General features: G+C 39.5%; 1 protein-coding gene across 1 annotated transcript in view; it reads left to right on the forward strand.

The window, feature by feature from the left end:
- LOC125486128 (huntingtin-interacting protein 1-like) overlaps positions 1-17423 on the forward strand; it is a 181511-nt gene that overhangs the window by 80526 nt on the left and 83562 nt on the right. Inside the window, exon 4 of the mRNA XM_048612385.1 lies at positions 5386-5442. Within this exon, the coding sequence (XP_048468342.1) occupies positions 5401-5442 (42 nt within the window). The 5' untranslated portion in view covers positions 5386-5400. The remainder of the gene's footprint in view (positions 1-5385; positions 5443-17423) is intronic.

A 17423-nucleotide genomic window follows, 5' to 3' on the forward strand; every position in this document is an offset into this window, starting at 1 on the left:
AAAGGGTCTAGGTCCGAAACGTCAGCCTTCCTGCTCCTCTGATGCTGCTTGGCCTGCTGTGTTCATCCAGCTCTACACTTTGCTTCTCAGATTCTCCAGCATCTGCAGTTCCTACTATCTCTGATTGGACAGATGACTGCTTTAGCTATTCTTTCTCTTTCAAATGTATTAAATAATAGTGTTTTCTCCTTTATAAGGCCCTCAAAATGCACTGGGAATGATAAGGAGGTATTCCGGTTGTCACATTTTAGGAGTTCTAAGGCCAGCAACAATAATTATAAGGCTTGTTCTGAATGTGCTTGCACAAAAAATTATTCTTAATTAAAGAACAGCTTTACTGCTGTTTTAGCACTTCTACTTGCAACACAGATCTTAATAAAAGATCTAATGCTAAACTCCCTGCAGCCAAGTAATATGCTGGGAGAAGCAAAACAAAGATATTAAACAGAAAAACCAATAAAGGAAACATACTGTGGAAAAGTCCTCTCTGACCCCCTTGGGCAATCCATCAAAACTGGTTGTTTCTTTCTGTTTCTGATTGAAAGGAACAGAGGAATGTCAGAAACAAGACCACAAAAGACAAAGAAACAAGAAAGATGGGGGTGGCAGTGTGGGTGGGAGGGCAAGAAGAATTTGATGTTTATTTGTGGCTGCCTTCTGATTGCTTGAGATGAAGATGGACCTAATCTACTCGTGGCTCAGATTTGCAGCTTTGGACTAAAAATCTCTCCCCAAGAATTTGCAATATTGTGAGCAATGGTTTAACAGGACATGTTGTTGTGTAAATTTTTATCCCTTATCCCATGTATCTTGTGCTTTGAAACTGCTAGTTCTGCAAGCTGTTCCTCCCTAGGTAGCATGAAACACAATAATAAGCAATAACTGAGATGTTGTGGCAGATATTGCTGTTAATGCTTTTTGCAGATCAATAAGCAGCTCACTAGAAAACATGTTATGTTTAAGCAACAAATCTGATTGGAGATAGCAGGACATGTCATGGACAATGTTCTCATCAAGCTCGCCAATCTCTTAAAAAGATTGATTCTTGGGTTCAAGAAGTCAGACAGCTGAGAGGGTCAAGATCATCCTTGGAGAGCTATGCTGCTTTGATTTCTGATATTCAATATTTTGAAGGATCTGCTGTGCTCTACAAATGTTTCCCTTGTTCTATGGAAGAGTCCTCATCCTGAATCTAATGCATGTATTTGAATGTTATTTCCTTTGTGGCAACTGTAACCAAATGTGATTTTAGAGCTTGATCTTATGCTTGACTGATTGAAAGACTGTTCAAAGAAATTCAGCAAAATTTAATTTGCACGTACAGAACTTCATTGGTGTCACTCATGCATTCTCTCTGTGTTGTAAGTAAGAGGCAATACTCTTTTTCTCTTGTGTCGTTTCCAGCAAGACATTAGTTTGCATGAATAATTTTTGCAGTGACGAAGCTGGATTGTTCTCATTCTCATTGGTTTTAGGCATAAGATCAAGTAAAATTGGACAATGGTTTTAAATCACTATCATACTTCAAAAAAGGTAACACTAATCATCAGCTATAATTGCTAGGCTGAATTATCATTCTCCTGTCCCTCTGTGGTTCATGTTGTTACCCCAGATACTCACCTCTGTGAACATGACTATTGTAGATAGAGAGTACATTGAGGAGGCAATCTTAGTGAGCTTTGTCTGTGCATCACATTTATTTGTTTGAATCTCTCAAGCTTTTATTAGACCTCGTGCTGTCATTTCTAATGAGGACGAGAGAAGGTTATTTTTAATTTTCTAGACCTGATTTTCAAGGCAGGGAACTTGCTGGCACTCGTGCTTACAGATACAAGAGAGTAGGTGGGAATGTGTTTGCATAGCAACTTGGATTAATTCTCTGGCATCAGACAGATTGATATCTGTGATATTCTTTTGACTTCCTTCCATGGGCACTGCTGACAACATTACAAATTCTTGGGGAGAGACCTTTAGTCTAAAGCTGCATATCTGGGCAGTGATCCACCATGATTCTTGCCTCCAGGTAATCAACAGAAGTCTTTTTAAACATTTCTCCCACAATATTTCCGAGAAAGACGAGCTTTGCCATTTCTATACATTATCTCATAATGCAATACAACGCAGCGTTGATAGACATTTCAACAGTAAACCACTGAGCTGCTCTCTACTTTGAGTTTAAAGAAGGGAAGGCTGCCAGGAGATTTGATAAAGGTGTTCAGAATCATGAGCCTAAACACACAGAATAGATAGTGAGAGATTGTTTCTATTACTGCAAGAATTATAGACAGAAGACACAGGTTTCAAGTCATTGGCAAAAGAAATACAGGCAATGTGAGGAAGGCATTATTACACAGCAAATTATGAGATCTGGAATGTACTGTTTGGATGGGTGTTGGAGGCAAATTAAATTGTAGCTTTCAAAAGGGAATAACACAGATATTTGAAAGGGAAATCAGTGACCTCAGGACTAAGTGGAAAGAATGCAGTGTGGGTCAAGCTAAATTGCTGTTGCAGAGAGCCAGCACAGCTTTGACATGCAGTGTGACATAACCATTCCATAACCTTAATAACAAAGAAAACCTGTGGATGGACGGAAGTTATATTTCTTTAACTTCCTTTCTCCATTACAGCAGAATGGTCCTTACAGTTGGGATGCATGATTGGATCAACTATTTTGACTGCAGGATGTGCAAGTTATGCAGTGAGAAGTTGATAGAACTCTTTTGCTGCCAGCGGTCAGTCTTGTGCTAATAATTTAAGGCTGAGCATCCTTCCACTCAAACATTTTGGAAACTTGGGTTGCCTTATTTTCTCTGGGTGTGAATGTTTATTGATTCTCATGTTCCCAATCTGGGATTTGTTGTTATTTAGAAAGTCAGGAAATTTGTCTCACTGTTGAGAGCATCTGGCCAGCGAGGCTTTGAGACTCTAAGTGGTAAAGCCGTTAAGGGAGGGCATCTGTACATTGAGGTTAGGAACATGATCAAACCGTTGATGCTTTAGTTCTATTTGAGTTCAATTGATGACAACACGACAATGTACTCACAAGCAAGTTTCGCTTATTCAAAGTGTAATACTTCTATTAGGCTATAAACTATAAACTTTTCACTATACTCATTGAGTATATGTGACAATAAAGCTAATTCAATTCAATTCAAGGTTAAGTACATTCGAAACAAATCAGATTGAATCAGAAAAATGATGTCGCTCAAGCATTTTTGGAGTTTTTTCTTTTCTGAGTATATTATTTACACAGAGACATCTGTGCAATTAGTGAAGTTGTTATTGATTAACATGGATGTGGATGACTCTGTCTTTTTAGTATTATGTTTCTGTGTCAGATTTCTCATCTCTCCTTCCTGCACAGCTTCCTGAGGTCACTGAGCCGTGCTGTAATTCTTTGTTAGCTAGTGTCAAGCTGCATCGAATTCAAGGCTCTGAGACCAGATGAGATCTGCATAGCATTAAAATTACGTTGCAGCAGAGAATGTAACCTCTGTTGTACTGATTCTACTGTTCTTTGAAATACTGATGCAGGCAGTTTTCCTAATAAAAAAGCAATTTTAATGAATAAATTGTGTAATTGGGCTTGTAACAGTTGGGACAGGATATGAATGTGTGGTAACTACAGGAAGTTGTGCAAGGCCTATTTAAATCATACTAGCCATATCTATAACTGTTAGATTTTTAACTTAAATTTAATTTCTATTGTACCCACTTGAACTGAAAATGTCCGATGATACAATGATTCATTTGTGCTTCCTAACATTGGTTGTATCTTGAGGGCACATTTTAAACATTTTAACACCAGAATTGTGGTTCAAGATCTGTCAATTATAGTTCAGACAGTTACAGTGTATGAACTAATGGCTGCAACTAATGGCAAACATGCAATTCTCTCACTATCAGCTGTTTAGAACTTTAACTTCAATGATTTGCCTTCTGTTGTTGGTGGCAAGAGAGAATAATTTGCCTATTAATTCTGTGTTTGGGGATTCACCATGACTTGGTGAAGAACAGCCGTTACTTGGAAATATAAGAATGGATTAGACCAGAGATGCATATACTGTAGATATTTGGTATATACTACATTGTACTACAATCTTAATATTAAGCAAGCTCTTGGCATAACGTTAGAGATTGTTGTCTCATGTCTACATATGTTAAATTATAATGCTTGGTGATAAGATTGCAGTGGCCTAATGGTAATCTGCTGTAATGTGATGCTGCAGAGTCACGACCAAAGTGGTTTTCTGTTGCCTGATGAGAAATGCACACGATCAGTGGGGACATGTCACAAAAGGAACTTGGGTATTGTTAGGCTGATCACAGTGTTAAGAGCAAACACAGAAGTTGCTGGAAATGCTCAGCAGGTCTGTGAGCATCTGTGAAGAAAAAAATCAGAGTTAACGTTTCGGGTCCGGTGACCCTTCCTCCGTGTTAAGAGCCCCCAGCTGGCTAAAACTGTGGAGCATGGGCAAGCTTGCTGCCATTTGTCCAGCAAAGACTGCTCCATCCATTAAGACACTTGCTCTCAAACTTGTCTGAAGCCAAATACAAAGTCAACTACCCATCAATGTGCTAAGCATGCTATCTGTCATTAGTGGCACTCCAGATTACTGCTGATTGTCCTTCATAAGGTATCAGAACACCACATTTATTGAAGGATCAGTTTGGTTGTAATCTTCTTTCGTCAAGCAGGCTGTGTTGGTGCCAACCAGAGGCTCCATTTAATCCTCCTGTACACTGCATTGTTGGGACTTACAATGCTGGCATAATAATACCTCTGAATAAATATTTTATCGGTCGGTATGATTTTGCAATAGCCCGAAGCTAAATTGACGTGTGCTTTCGGGGCTGGGAAGGATTAAGCCAAGCACCCAGCATGATCACTGTCAAGGGAGGCATACAGGAGTGTGAATGTGGGTGTTAAACTCATGACTGGGTTAGATTAAATTATAATTCCCTTTTACAGAAATAGCCTCTTTGGAGAAAAAAAATTTCTAAAATTCCCAAAAGCAAAGCTTACCTTGAGCAAAGGCTGTTAACACCCACAGAATGACACCCCAGAAAAAAAATTCTGCAAGGGAGAAGAGAATAATGGATGTAATTTTTGGATGATAAATCCATGACTGTGGCATAAATTATTTTCCTGCAATGTTCTCATTTTCAAATTGGAATGAGGAGTCATGCATCTTATAGCTATACCCACATTTCCCACTCTATGCCCATGTCTGTAAACTGTAAAATACATAAAACCTGTTGTCATGTATTACTTATGAATGTGTACTTATACATTTTCTGGTTAACTAGTTTTGTTCAGATTTGATGTTCTGAAGTGTTTTGATGAGCATTTCCTTATGTGGATTATTCATTATACTACAGGTTCTTTTGGACTCGATGCGATATAAGAATGAGCTGAATGACATGAGCAGAATGTGGGTAAGTGCCCTGGACTTTCTGTTCTTGAGTACCCTCTTGTGTACATGTCTTTGTGAGGTCGTATTTATCATACCGTTCAGAAATGTTTGCAGAAACCTGTTTTTGAACACCGTTCAAATCTTTAAGCACTTAGAAATAGCACTGATGTTGAGAGATGATTAGACACTCGGGAGGAATTGGGAGCAATTCCGAAGGTGACTGAGGTATGTTCAAGCAAATAAATTTTCAAACACTTGAAGTTTGGTGAAAAGATGTGAAAAGACTAAGGAGTTTTGAAGGAAATGACCAGAGAACAGAGTCCTGTTTGAAGATTGTTCACTAGTAACGGAAAGGAAGAAGACAATAATATGAAATAAACCTGACAGTGGGAGCTCAGAGACTGGGCTGCAGAGGTTTGTAGAGAATGTGGGTTTAGAAATTGAAGTATCTGGGCACTTTGAGCAATTTGAGATGAGTGAGGGAGGGAAAATAAATTCGTGGGACTTGGCACACATCGAGGTGAGGTGACTTGAATTCTGCATGAGCTCAGGAACCTGATGAGTGTTGCCCAGATTTCAGTGGCAAAGAGGGCGAGATAGAATGGTTATTGATATAGTTAAATGAGTTGAGCTAGAATGTCTGAGAGACCGCACATGTCGCTTTAAGCTTGTCTCCAGGCAGAGCACTGTGCCATAATTTAAAATTGTTACCTTGAATACTGTGAGGAAGATTTGAAATCAACGTTTGGTGCCAAGTTTTTGGAGGCAATCGAAAAGGGGATTTTTGATCTTTAACCTGTTAAATGAACACAGTGGCTCAGTGGTTAGCACTGCTGCCTCACAGCACCAGGAACCTGGGTTCGATTCTACCCTCTGGCGTCTGTCTATGTGGAGTTTGCACATTCTCCCTGTGTATGCATGGGTTTCCTCCGGGTGCTCCGGTTTCCTCTCTCAGTCCAAAGATGCGCAGGCTAGGTGAATTGACTGTGCTAAATTGCCCATAGTGTTCAGGGATGTGTAGATTAGGTGGGTTATAGGGGGATGGGTCTGGGTGGGATGCTCTGAGGGTCGGTGTGGACTTGTTGGGCCGGAGGGCCTGTTTTCACACTGTAGGCATTCTATTCTATGATCTATGAAAACATTGCGATGATGTTTAATCCTTCATACTGTAACTGTGTAGCACGTTTTGCCTTTGTCACACAGATTAAAAGTAAAACATCTTCACAAATGCTTCGTTGTTAAATGACTCTGGTGCACTCACATTAATTTACTTACATTAACATTTGACAGAAACATATGAAATTTGTCACTGAACCTCATGAGGTGATATTAGAACAGGTGACCGGAAGAGAAAGAGCTTTCGGGGGAGAACTCTGCAACTTCAGGCTGAGATGCCTGAACTAGAGGAGCAATTCACTGAAACCCTGACGACCATTTTGTTGGTATTGAATGAAATTGGGTTAAAATAAAAATACTTCTGGAGTTACTCCAGTTCAGTGGTTGCTTGATTTCTAACAATCCACTTTAGGAGTAAATGCAAATATTTAAAGTATACACTGTAAGTAGAGGTTTATTTCAAATTAATGGCTTAGTCGATAAAAATGTGTTGCAAAACTGGCAATGAAACTAGAAAACTTTCTGGATCTCTGTTAACATATGCTGTTATCATCCAGGTTGGGGAGTAGGGCCACAATGGTAGGTCTTGAGTGCTTGAGTCTAGTCAAGGAAACAAAAAGGCTGGGCCAAAAACGTTCCTGTCAATAGTAGAGTCCCTCACAACATTTAATAGTTTTTGACAAGTACTGATCAGAGGTACACATTCGGGAAAACTACCTGGGCCAGCTAAATAAAAGCTGCCAGTGTCCATGGAACTGTATGCCATCATGGGTTTTCATTTACTCATTAATTGTTGATTCCTGTCAGATGTGATTTGGTGAAAATTGAATGTAATTGTGGTTTTGTGCAAATTGAAATTAATATTACAATCACCATCTCATATCCCTGTCTTGGATGTTGGATGTCAACTTAGACCCAGATCATGGTTGCAAAGTACAAATTGTTGAATCCTGGTGAATTGGTAATTTAGTCATGATGGTATTGTCTTATCACGCCGGGTCCATTGACCTGAAATGTTATCTTTGCTTTTCTCTACAGACTCTGATCTGTTGAGTACCATCAGCTTTTTCCAATTTGATTTCAGGTTATTGGCCTATGCAGTATTTCGCTTCTTTTTGAGATGTACTGTATGTTGATATCCTAGTGTTAGTGTCCAATTGTTTAGAATGCATATAAGTGTTTGGGAGAGATAGTGTTGAACAATTGCTTGTCATTTTGAAGATGTCTTGTTAAAGTTTGCCTCAATGTCACTAATGGCTGATCATCTAGCTGCGATATCAGTGGTGTTTGTGAATCTTAACATAATTGGTGTCTGGTGAGAACCGTTTAGTATTCAAGGAAATTGCATTAAAAAAATGTTTAGTTTTAGTTACAGAAGTGGATTCACCACAAAATCCTGGCCAGAAGACTTGGTCATTACCAGTAAGAGGAAAAGAGAATCTTTGGGTGTGCCAGTTGTTCTGAAACTTTGTGAAGCAGAAGTGTTGTCATTTTAAGATTTGAAAGGGATATTTCTGACTTGTATTCGGTTATTACATTGTTCTGTTCTTGACCAGGCCTAATTAGGAACAGTCAGCATGGTTTTGTGCAGGGCAGGTCATATCTTACTAACTTATTTGAATTTTTCAAGGAGGTGACAGGTGATCGATGAGGATAGAGCGTTAGATATAGTCTACATGGATTTTAGTAAGGTTTTCAACAAGGTCCCTCATGGTAAGCTCATCCAGAAAATTTAAATGCATGGGATCCATGGTGATTTGGCCGTGTGGATTCAGAATTGGCTTGTCCATAGAATGCAGAGTGTAGTGGTGGAAGGGTGTTTTTCTGGCTGGAGGGGTATGACTAGTGGTGTTCCGCAGGGATCTGTACTGGGACCTCTGCTGCTTGTGATATACATAAATGACTTGCATGAAAATGTAGATAAGTGGGTTAGTAAGTTTGCAGACAAGACAAAGGTAGGTGGAGTTGTGAATAGTGCAGAAGGTTGTCAAAAGATACAGTGGAATATAGATCAGTTGCAGATATAGGCGGAGAAATGGCTGATGGAGTTTAATCCCATGTGAGATGCTGCACTTTGTGGGATAAAATGTTAAGGAAAAGTATGCAGTTAATGACAGGATGCTGAACAGCATTGATGTACAAAGGGATCTTGGGGTTCAAGTCCATAGCTCCCTGAAAGTGACCACACAAGTAGATAGGGTGATAAAGAAGGCTTACAGCATGCTTGCTTTTATTGGTCAGGGAATTGAGTACAAGAGCCAGGATGTCATGTTGCAGCTTTATAAGACTTTGGTTAGGCCACACTCTAGCGTATTGCATTTATTTCTGGTCACCACATTACAGGAAGGATGTGGAGGCTTTGGAGAGGGTGCAGAAGAGGTTTACCAGGATGCTGCCTAGATTAGAGAGTATGAACAGTAAGGAGAGGTTGGAAAAGCTCTGGTTGTTTTTTCTGGAGCGATGGAGACTGAGAGGAGACTTGATAGAAGTCTGTAAAATTATGAAATGTATAGATAGGGGTGATGGTCAGAATCTTCCAAGAGTTGAAATGTCTAATATGAGGCGCGTGCATTTAAGGTTAGAGCTGGAAAGTTCATAGGAGCCGTGTGGGGTGAGTTTTTTTAAACAGAGTGGTAGGAATCTGGAACGCGCTGCCAGGATTGGTGGTGGAGGTAGATACGATAGGGGCGATTAATGAACTTTTAGATAAGCACATGAATTTGCAAGAAATGGGCCCGTTCCTGCACTGTTCTATATTCTATTCTTGTTCATGTCCATTTCAAGGTATTGGATCTATTTTAGCTGATTGATGTTCTGATCTGAGAGGTGATATTATGGTTCACAAGATGACAGAAAATATAGGTGAATGTACAGAATTTTCAATATGGAATACACTGCAGCTGTTCATTTCAGGTCATACAACCTGTAGAAGAAGGATTGTATAGAAACACGATCTAGTTCATTAAAGATCTGATTTCCATGTTTTCACAGAAATAAGCAAAGGGAGAAGGCATTGTTAAACACTGTGTCATAAGTGAGGGCCATGTCCACCTTGACTCAATTGCCTTTCCAGAAAGTAGCTTACCAGTGGCCCATCGCAGACATCTTGTGTGTGAGAGTGAGAGAGAGAGGAGACAGGGAGTGAAGGGAGGGGTGGGGGGGATGCGGGGGGAGCGGCAGAGGGAGAGAGAGAGATATGGGGGTTTGGAGGGAGAGAGGGAGAGGGAGGGGGCTATTAAGCTATCCTTTGGTGTTCCATTGTTATTCTGATAGCGTGGATTATCTTATTGCTAGCCATCTTTATATTTCCTGACAACAAAAGCACAATTTCTGAATGGTGAAGTAGTCTATCGAATACTCTCTTAACTTGCAATTCAAGTTGGCTGAGGTTCAGTTTTATTTTGTTTTAAATCAACCTATTTAAAGTTAAGCAGGTGGGACTTGAACCCAGGTCTCCTGGGTCCAGAGATAGGGACACTATTTCTGCATCAGAAGGGCTCAATTTTAGTATTTTTAGCTGTGGTATGGTAAGGTTGACCTCATTGACATTGGTTGTTTCACGGTCATCTGTACCCATGTAGAATATGGGGATCATGCAATGTTGGCCAAACCTTTGATACCCTACATAAAATATTTTCTGAAACAATAAGTTACCGCTGACCAGTTGAATCATTTAGAGCAGAGGGGTTGCTGAATTGCATCCCCACTCTGCGCTGAGTTAGCTACCTTGTGTCAATGGTGCTTTCAGTAAACAGAAGATATGTGGATTCTTTACGGAAATGACGTGGAATTCTAGCAAAAATAATGTACCAATTGTAAAATGTGCCATATTTTAAGCACTTTTTAAAAGACCTGCAGCCTCTTTATCTTGAATTTTTCTGCACGAATTATTATTATCATGTTAAGCCTTCAGTTATTCAATCTTTCTTTTGTAGAAACCTGTGATTGTCAAAGACTAAACAGGGACATAAATGTTAAACTTGTTACGTAGCTAAATGTTGAATAGGAATGGTCAAACTACACATAGTCAGGAGGTACATGCAAATGAGGAACAACACGAAACCCATTTTAATTTATTCAGCCACAAACATTATACACCATCCGTTGTGGTATTCAGTGGTTTCATTTCTTGAAATGACTTGGATATGCTTTTGGCTCTGCTGATTATGACAATGCCTGTCACAAAGAAGTTCCTTCCTTCACAAAGTCAGACATAGGGATATTCACTGACTTCAGTGTTTACCACCATTCATATTTCCTCAGATATTGAAGCAGTCCATGTACAAATGCAATAAAAACTGCACAAATTCAGGCTTGGGCTGAAAAATGGCAAGTAGCATTCATGTCACATTCATACTAGGCAATTATCATCTCCAACAAGAGACTATCTAACCATCACCCCTTGACATTCAGTAGCACTACATTCATTGAATCCCCAATTATTGATATCTAAATGGTTACTATTGGCAATGAACAGAGCTGGACTAGCTATATAGGTAATGTGGCTATAACAGCAGGTCACAGGTTAGGAATCAAGCAGTGAGTTGCTCACCTTCTGATTCCCCAGAACCTGTCCACCATCTGCAAGGCACAATTCAGGAGTGTGTGCAGTACTCTGCACTTGCCTGGATGAGAACAGCTCCAACAACACTCAAAAAACTTGACACTGTCCAAAAAAAATGCACACCTGATTGGTACCACACCCACAAACATTCAGTGCCTCCTCCTCCACCAACACAAAGTAACAGCAGTATGTAACATCCACTAGATGCACCTCAGAAATTCACCAAGGCTGCATCTACAGCAGTCCATTTATAAGGAGAAGGGCAGCAGATATATGGGAACGCTACCAACTGTAAGTTCCCCTCCAAGCCACTTACTAGCCTGACTTGGAAATTTATCGCTGTTCCTTCAGTGTAATTGAGTCAAAATCTTGGAATTTCCTCCCTAACTTTTGTGTCTGCCAACACCAAATGGACTGTGGTGGTTCAAGAAGGCAGCTCACTGTCTGTTCTTAAAGACAGCTAGGGATGGGCAACACCTGCTGGCCCAGCCAGTGAAGACCACATCCCACAACTGAATAAAAATGAAACTGATTTCATCCTTGAACTTGTATTGAGATTTGAGTTTGAAATAGTGCATTAGATTTGCCTTTTTGGTGCAGTCTGAAGGTCACACCTTTCTGATTACTTTCAAAGAGTTACCTCCTCTCTGGCCTGAGAAACTTAAACATTTTGAAATATGCCTGCCCCCTAATGGTTGAGATATGTCCAGTGTCTCTCTTTTTCAACCATATCCTGGGGTTCTAATGCTGCATACCCATTGAATGAAGAGGAATAGCTGTCTTTTTGGGCTCAAGCTGGGAAAGATTCAGAGGGGTTTGTAGAGGGTGAAGATAAAAATAGAGGAAATAGAAGCAAGAGTAGGCTAATGATGACTTTGACACCATTGTTGACCTTGGGGAAAAACCCATCTGGTTCACTAATGTCCTTTTAGGGAAGGTAACTGCTGCCCTTACCTGGTCTGGGCTACATGTCACTCCAGACCCATAGTAATGTGGCTGATTCTAAAGTGCCCTTGGGAAATCAGGGATGGCTAATTAATGCTGGCCGTGCCAGTGATACCCACATCCTCTGAATAAAAATAATCTTTCGTACCTGCTCCCTATAACTCTCGGCTCCCTATAACTCTCGGCTCCCTATAACTCTCGACTCCCTTGTAGAGTAACAATCTGTTTAACTCAGCCTTAAATGTATTTAATATCCCAGCTGCCACTACTCTTTTGGATATTGAATTTCAAAGATTATTGAGCTTCTGAGAGATTATTGCTCTTATCTTTCACTGGAAGACCCTGATTTTGAAACTCTCTATTCTAGGTTCCCACGAGGAAAAATATCCTCCCTATATCTAATTTGTCAACTCCCCTCAGAATGTTGTATGTTTCAATAAGTTCACCTCTCATCCTCTAAACTTCATTGAGGATAGGTTCAGCCATTCCTCAAAAGGCAATGCCTTCATGCCAGGAATCAATCTAATTTGCATTCTATGTACTTTCACCAATACAGAAATATATGTAATAAAAACCAAAAGAACTGCGGATGCTGTAAATCAGGAACAAAAACAAAGTTGCTGGAAAAGCTCAGCAGGTCTGGCAGCATCTGTGAAGGAGAAAACAGAGTTAATGTTTCGGGTCCGGTGACCCTTCCTCAGAACTTCCTACAGAAATATCTGTACCTAAATAAGGAAACTAAAATTGTGCTCAGTGCTTTTGATATTGTCTTTCTAATGTCCTATACACTTGTAACAATGCTTCTGTACTTTTGTGACCTATACTCCTTACCAAAAGAGAAAAACATTCCATATGCCTTCTTCTGAATTGCTTAGCCTGCATCGGAATTTTTATGATTATGGAGGAGGCTATAGAATTGCAACAAGCTGGACATCATTTTCAGGGCGAAACCAGAGAAACTGGTGCTGTTCTCCTTTCAAGAAGAGTAGGTAGAGGGAAGATTTAATAGGCTAGTTCAAAATTGTAGAAGGTTTTGACAGAATAAATAAGGAGAAACTGTTCCCACTGGTGACAGCCAGAGGATGGAAACTTGAGATAAATGGCAAAAAATGCCCAAGGGGAATGAGATTTCTTTTAACTACTTTGGCTACTCTGATGCGAATGTACTCCCTGAAATAATAGTGAAAGCATCTTCAAAAGAATCTTTCGAAAGAGCGTATTTTGAAAAAGAGATATTTGTTGAACTGTTATGAAAAAGCAGGGAGAAGGAAACTAATTAGGCATCTCATTCTGAGAGTTGTTGCAGATATGAAGGAGTCCTATCATTCTCTGCCCCTGCGATGGCTTTGTAATTAAATATGCTATCTAGTCAGGTTCAATGTCTCTCAGACTATAAGGTAATTTCAGTTTCAATTATATAATACGCTGACTTACCTAACGCCTGGTGAGACAGTAGGGATACGCCTCTTGGTCTTCTGATTAATTAAACAAGAATTTCTGTTTCTTATCATTGCGAAGTGATTCTTCCTGGAAATGTATTGTGTGGACAGGGATTGACTTAAGGTTTGAGTTTGACAGTCATATACTTTACAACTGAAAATCTGCTGACTCTTTATTGCCTCAGTTATATACAGTAGCTAATCAAATAGAGTTAAGAAAGCTGCCATTGTCCATTGAATTAAACACTGGTAACCACCTGCACACTCAAAACAGTCATGAAAGTATTTAGCTGATTAATATCTGCATCAGACATGGTGTATACTGTAGATCATCAGCAGTGTGGGACCTGGACTGTGCCATCTGATATTAACTGTGGGGATTTTTCAACTGAAGTGTGGCCGGTTTCACTTGTGGCTGAAATGCAGAAAATTTACTGAAGCATTATATTATCTAACCAATCTGAGATAAAAGTATCACACAGCGTAGTTTTATTCATTATTCATGTGAACAAAAAGTCAACTTATTGGAAAGTGTAACAAATTTTATATTTGCCCCAAACCCATTTTTCCAACTGTTTGCATTATTTTTTACCAGATATCCATGGTGGATTCGTAATATTTGTTTTCTTTCTTTCTTTATTTTCTTCCTTCTGTCTTTTCAGTTTTTTCTTAATCAAAGGAACTTCTTTTATTCTTACAGATTTTGTGGAATACTGACTTAAATTTTTCCTATCACAATGCCCTCATGCTGAAACTCCTAAGTGACCAGTACCTGAACATGACCTGGTTACCTCAAATTGCTATAACTGAACTCAACATCCAAGTGCTGGATGAATAATCCCTGTGGAACCTGGAACAGGAGTGGGCTATAATCTTTTGAGCCTGTTCTATTTTGATTATGGCTGATCTGCATCTCAACTTAATTTGTCTAGAACTCTTTGTCTCCTTCACTAGCAAAAATTACTTAGTCTCAGTTTTAAAATTTTCAATTGAACTTGCTTTAATAACTTGAGAGTTCTGCCTCATGTTATGGCCACAGTTATTGTTTAACTATTCCACATTGTTGCCTTAGTGTATTCTAGGTGTGGTTGACCTCTTAAGAGGTGAAAGCATTTTCTTTTCTTTACATTTCCAAACATCCTAATTGCAGTACGTCCAACATTTTCTAGAACTTGCTCCTTTCTTTGTAAAACAATCTGATGGCTGACTGCAGCTCCTTACCCATTTCAATTTTGAAATCTCTCCATTTTCCATTATCTGTGTAATATCAATCCTCAATCTTTTGTTCATTCACGCATTTCGTTGGGCATACATTATCCCATAATGATATATTGTCAATGTAGCACTCAGTGGACATTGCTTCTCAATTCCCTGTTTTGAATTTCTTCAAATATTTTAGTGCACAGACTTTTCTACACTGCAGCATGAGTGAGAGTCTCTGCCACTTAAGTACTTTTTACTACTCTTCAACTTTTTTTTAGCTCCCCAAGCTAAAGGGTAATATTTACCTCCCTTTCCCACAAGAAAGCCCTCCTGCATTCAAGAACCATCAGAGATTTGAATAAGAATCATCACGAAAAGCAAGAAGTTTTGTGTTCCTGGAATCTCCCAAAAATGGAAATATCATTTTTATTTTTTTCAATTTTTTTAGCCTAATAATACCTTCCACCTTGAGACTGCGTGGTTGCACTCGATCCCAGTACTTCACCTGGCCTTGTTTAAGTAGCTAGCCAATTCAGCTGTCCAATTGCACTTTGCTATATCTTTGTTTCAGATTTAGAAGCTGCTGCATCTTTTCTGTGAGAACCTACTTTGATGAAAAGTGATTGGGCTGACATTTTCCAAATAAGGTTACTGATGCAAAGCAACACATCAGCAACCTTACTTAGAAAAGTAAGGTTGTTCCTGACTTCAAATCCAGTGTACTTAAAATCCCTAAAATCCTGACTTCCAAACTTTAATTCTGCTTTAAGCTGATTTATGACAGTGTTTTCAAATTCACTGCTCCTATCTTCCCATCGAAAAATCATCTACCTGCATTATACACAGATCTAAGGGAGAAGTACCAAATTATAGAGGCATCGTTAGGTCATATACACGTTTATTTGACTTCAAGTGTCCTACTGCATTTTGTGTCTCTTTTGGAGGATGAAGAAAGACTTCCACTGATCTCCCTGCAGAAATGCAGCTTTAATATCAGTTGATCTCTACTCCCAAGCATTTGTCCCCAACAAAGCCAAAAAAATTCAAAATTGCTTTTCCTTTCATTGGTGAATCACTCCTTATACTGTAGTTTTTCTTCAAAACATCATGCCACTAGTCTTGCTTTTGTCTTATAAGTCTCATCAGGCCACATCTTTTTTGGCGTATATTCATCTCGGTGATAGAGCCTGTTATCCCTTATGTGGCATCTCTCTCTCCACCCCAATTCTCTCCAGCGGTGTAGCTATTGATTGCCATCTTCTATTAACTTGCCTTCTAGTTGTTTGTGGACACTTACATTTCTCCTCCTCCTGGACTTATGCTTCTGGTGGTATCCCTGGTTTATATGTATTTCTTGTCTTTTTAAATTGTGCCCTATATCCTGCCTTCTGTCTCTTTCTGGACTGCTACTGTGCATCCAGGTGCACTGTTTGAGTTTACGCTGTTTCCTTGCCTTCCTTCCTTTTACTCCATATAAACTTAAGAACTAGAAGGAGTAGGCAATTCACTCCCTTGAACCTGTTCTGCTATTTACTCTGATCATGGCTGATCTCATTTTGGCCTCATCTCCACTTTCCTGTCCAATCTCCATAACCCTTCAACCCATTACGAATTAAAAATTTGTCTATCTCTTCCTTAAATTTACTAAATGGCCCTGCATCTTCCACACTCTGAGTAGTGAATTCCATAGATGTACGATCCTTCAAGAGAAGTAATTTCTGCTTATCTCTGTTTTAAATCTGCTAAACCTCATCCTAAAACTATGACGTCTTATTCTAGGTTACCCAACATGTGGAAACATCCTTTCTACGTCGACTTTGTCAATTCCTTTTAGCATTTTATATACCTCAATTAGATCTTCCCTCATTCTAAACTCTGGAGAGTAAAGACCTAAACTATTTAATCTGTCTTCATAAATTAAACCCCTCATCTCTGGAATCAATCTTGTGAACCTCCTCTGAACTACCTCCAGTACAACTACATTCCCCTCAAACTAGGGGACCAAAATTGTATACAACTCTCCAGGTGCAGACTCAACAGTACCTTGTACAGTTGCAACAGTGCTTTCCTAATCCTACACTCTATTCCCTTACAATAAATGATAATATTCCATTTGCGTTCCTTATTACTTGCTCTACCTGCATGTTAGTTTTCTGTGATTCATGCACAAGGATACCTCTGCACCAAAGCACTTTGACATTTCTCTCCATTTAGAAAATAAGTTGTTTTCCTCTGATTAAAATAGATAACCTAACACATATCCATGTTAAACTTCATCTGCCCATTCTTTGGCCCAGTCACCTAACTTATCCAAATCCATTTGTAAATTTCTTATTTCTTCATTGCAACTTATTTTCCCACCTGTTTTCGTGTCATCTGCAAATTTGACTATAGTGCTTTCTATCCCCGCATCCAAGTCAATAACACAGATTGTAAATTGTTTGGGCTTGAGGACTTAGCTAATGCACCTAACCTACACCTCCCTGAACACTATAGGTAATTTAGCATGGCCAATCCACCTAACTTGCACATCTTTAGAATGTGGGAGGAAACTGGGGTACCCGACGGAAACCCATGCAGATGCGGGGGGGAGCATGCAAACCCCACACAGACAGTTGCTCAAGGGTGGAATCAAACCTGGGTCCCTGGCGCTGTGAGGCAGCAGTGCTAACCACTGAGCCAACGTGCCACCCCTGTTTTCTGTCGCTCCTTCAGAATCTGCAAATTAGTAATCTA

This window comes from Rhincodon typus, chromosome 26 (assembly GCF_021869965.1).
Source record: "Rhincodon typus isolate 14 chromosome 26, sRhiTyp1.1, whole genome shotgun sequence".
NCBI classification, from domain to species: Eukaryota; Metazoa; Chordata; class Chondrichthyes; order Orectolobiformes; family Rhincodontidae; genus Rhincodon; species Rhincodon typus.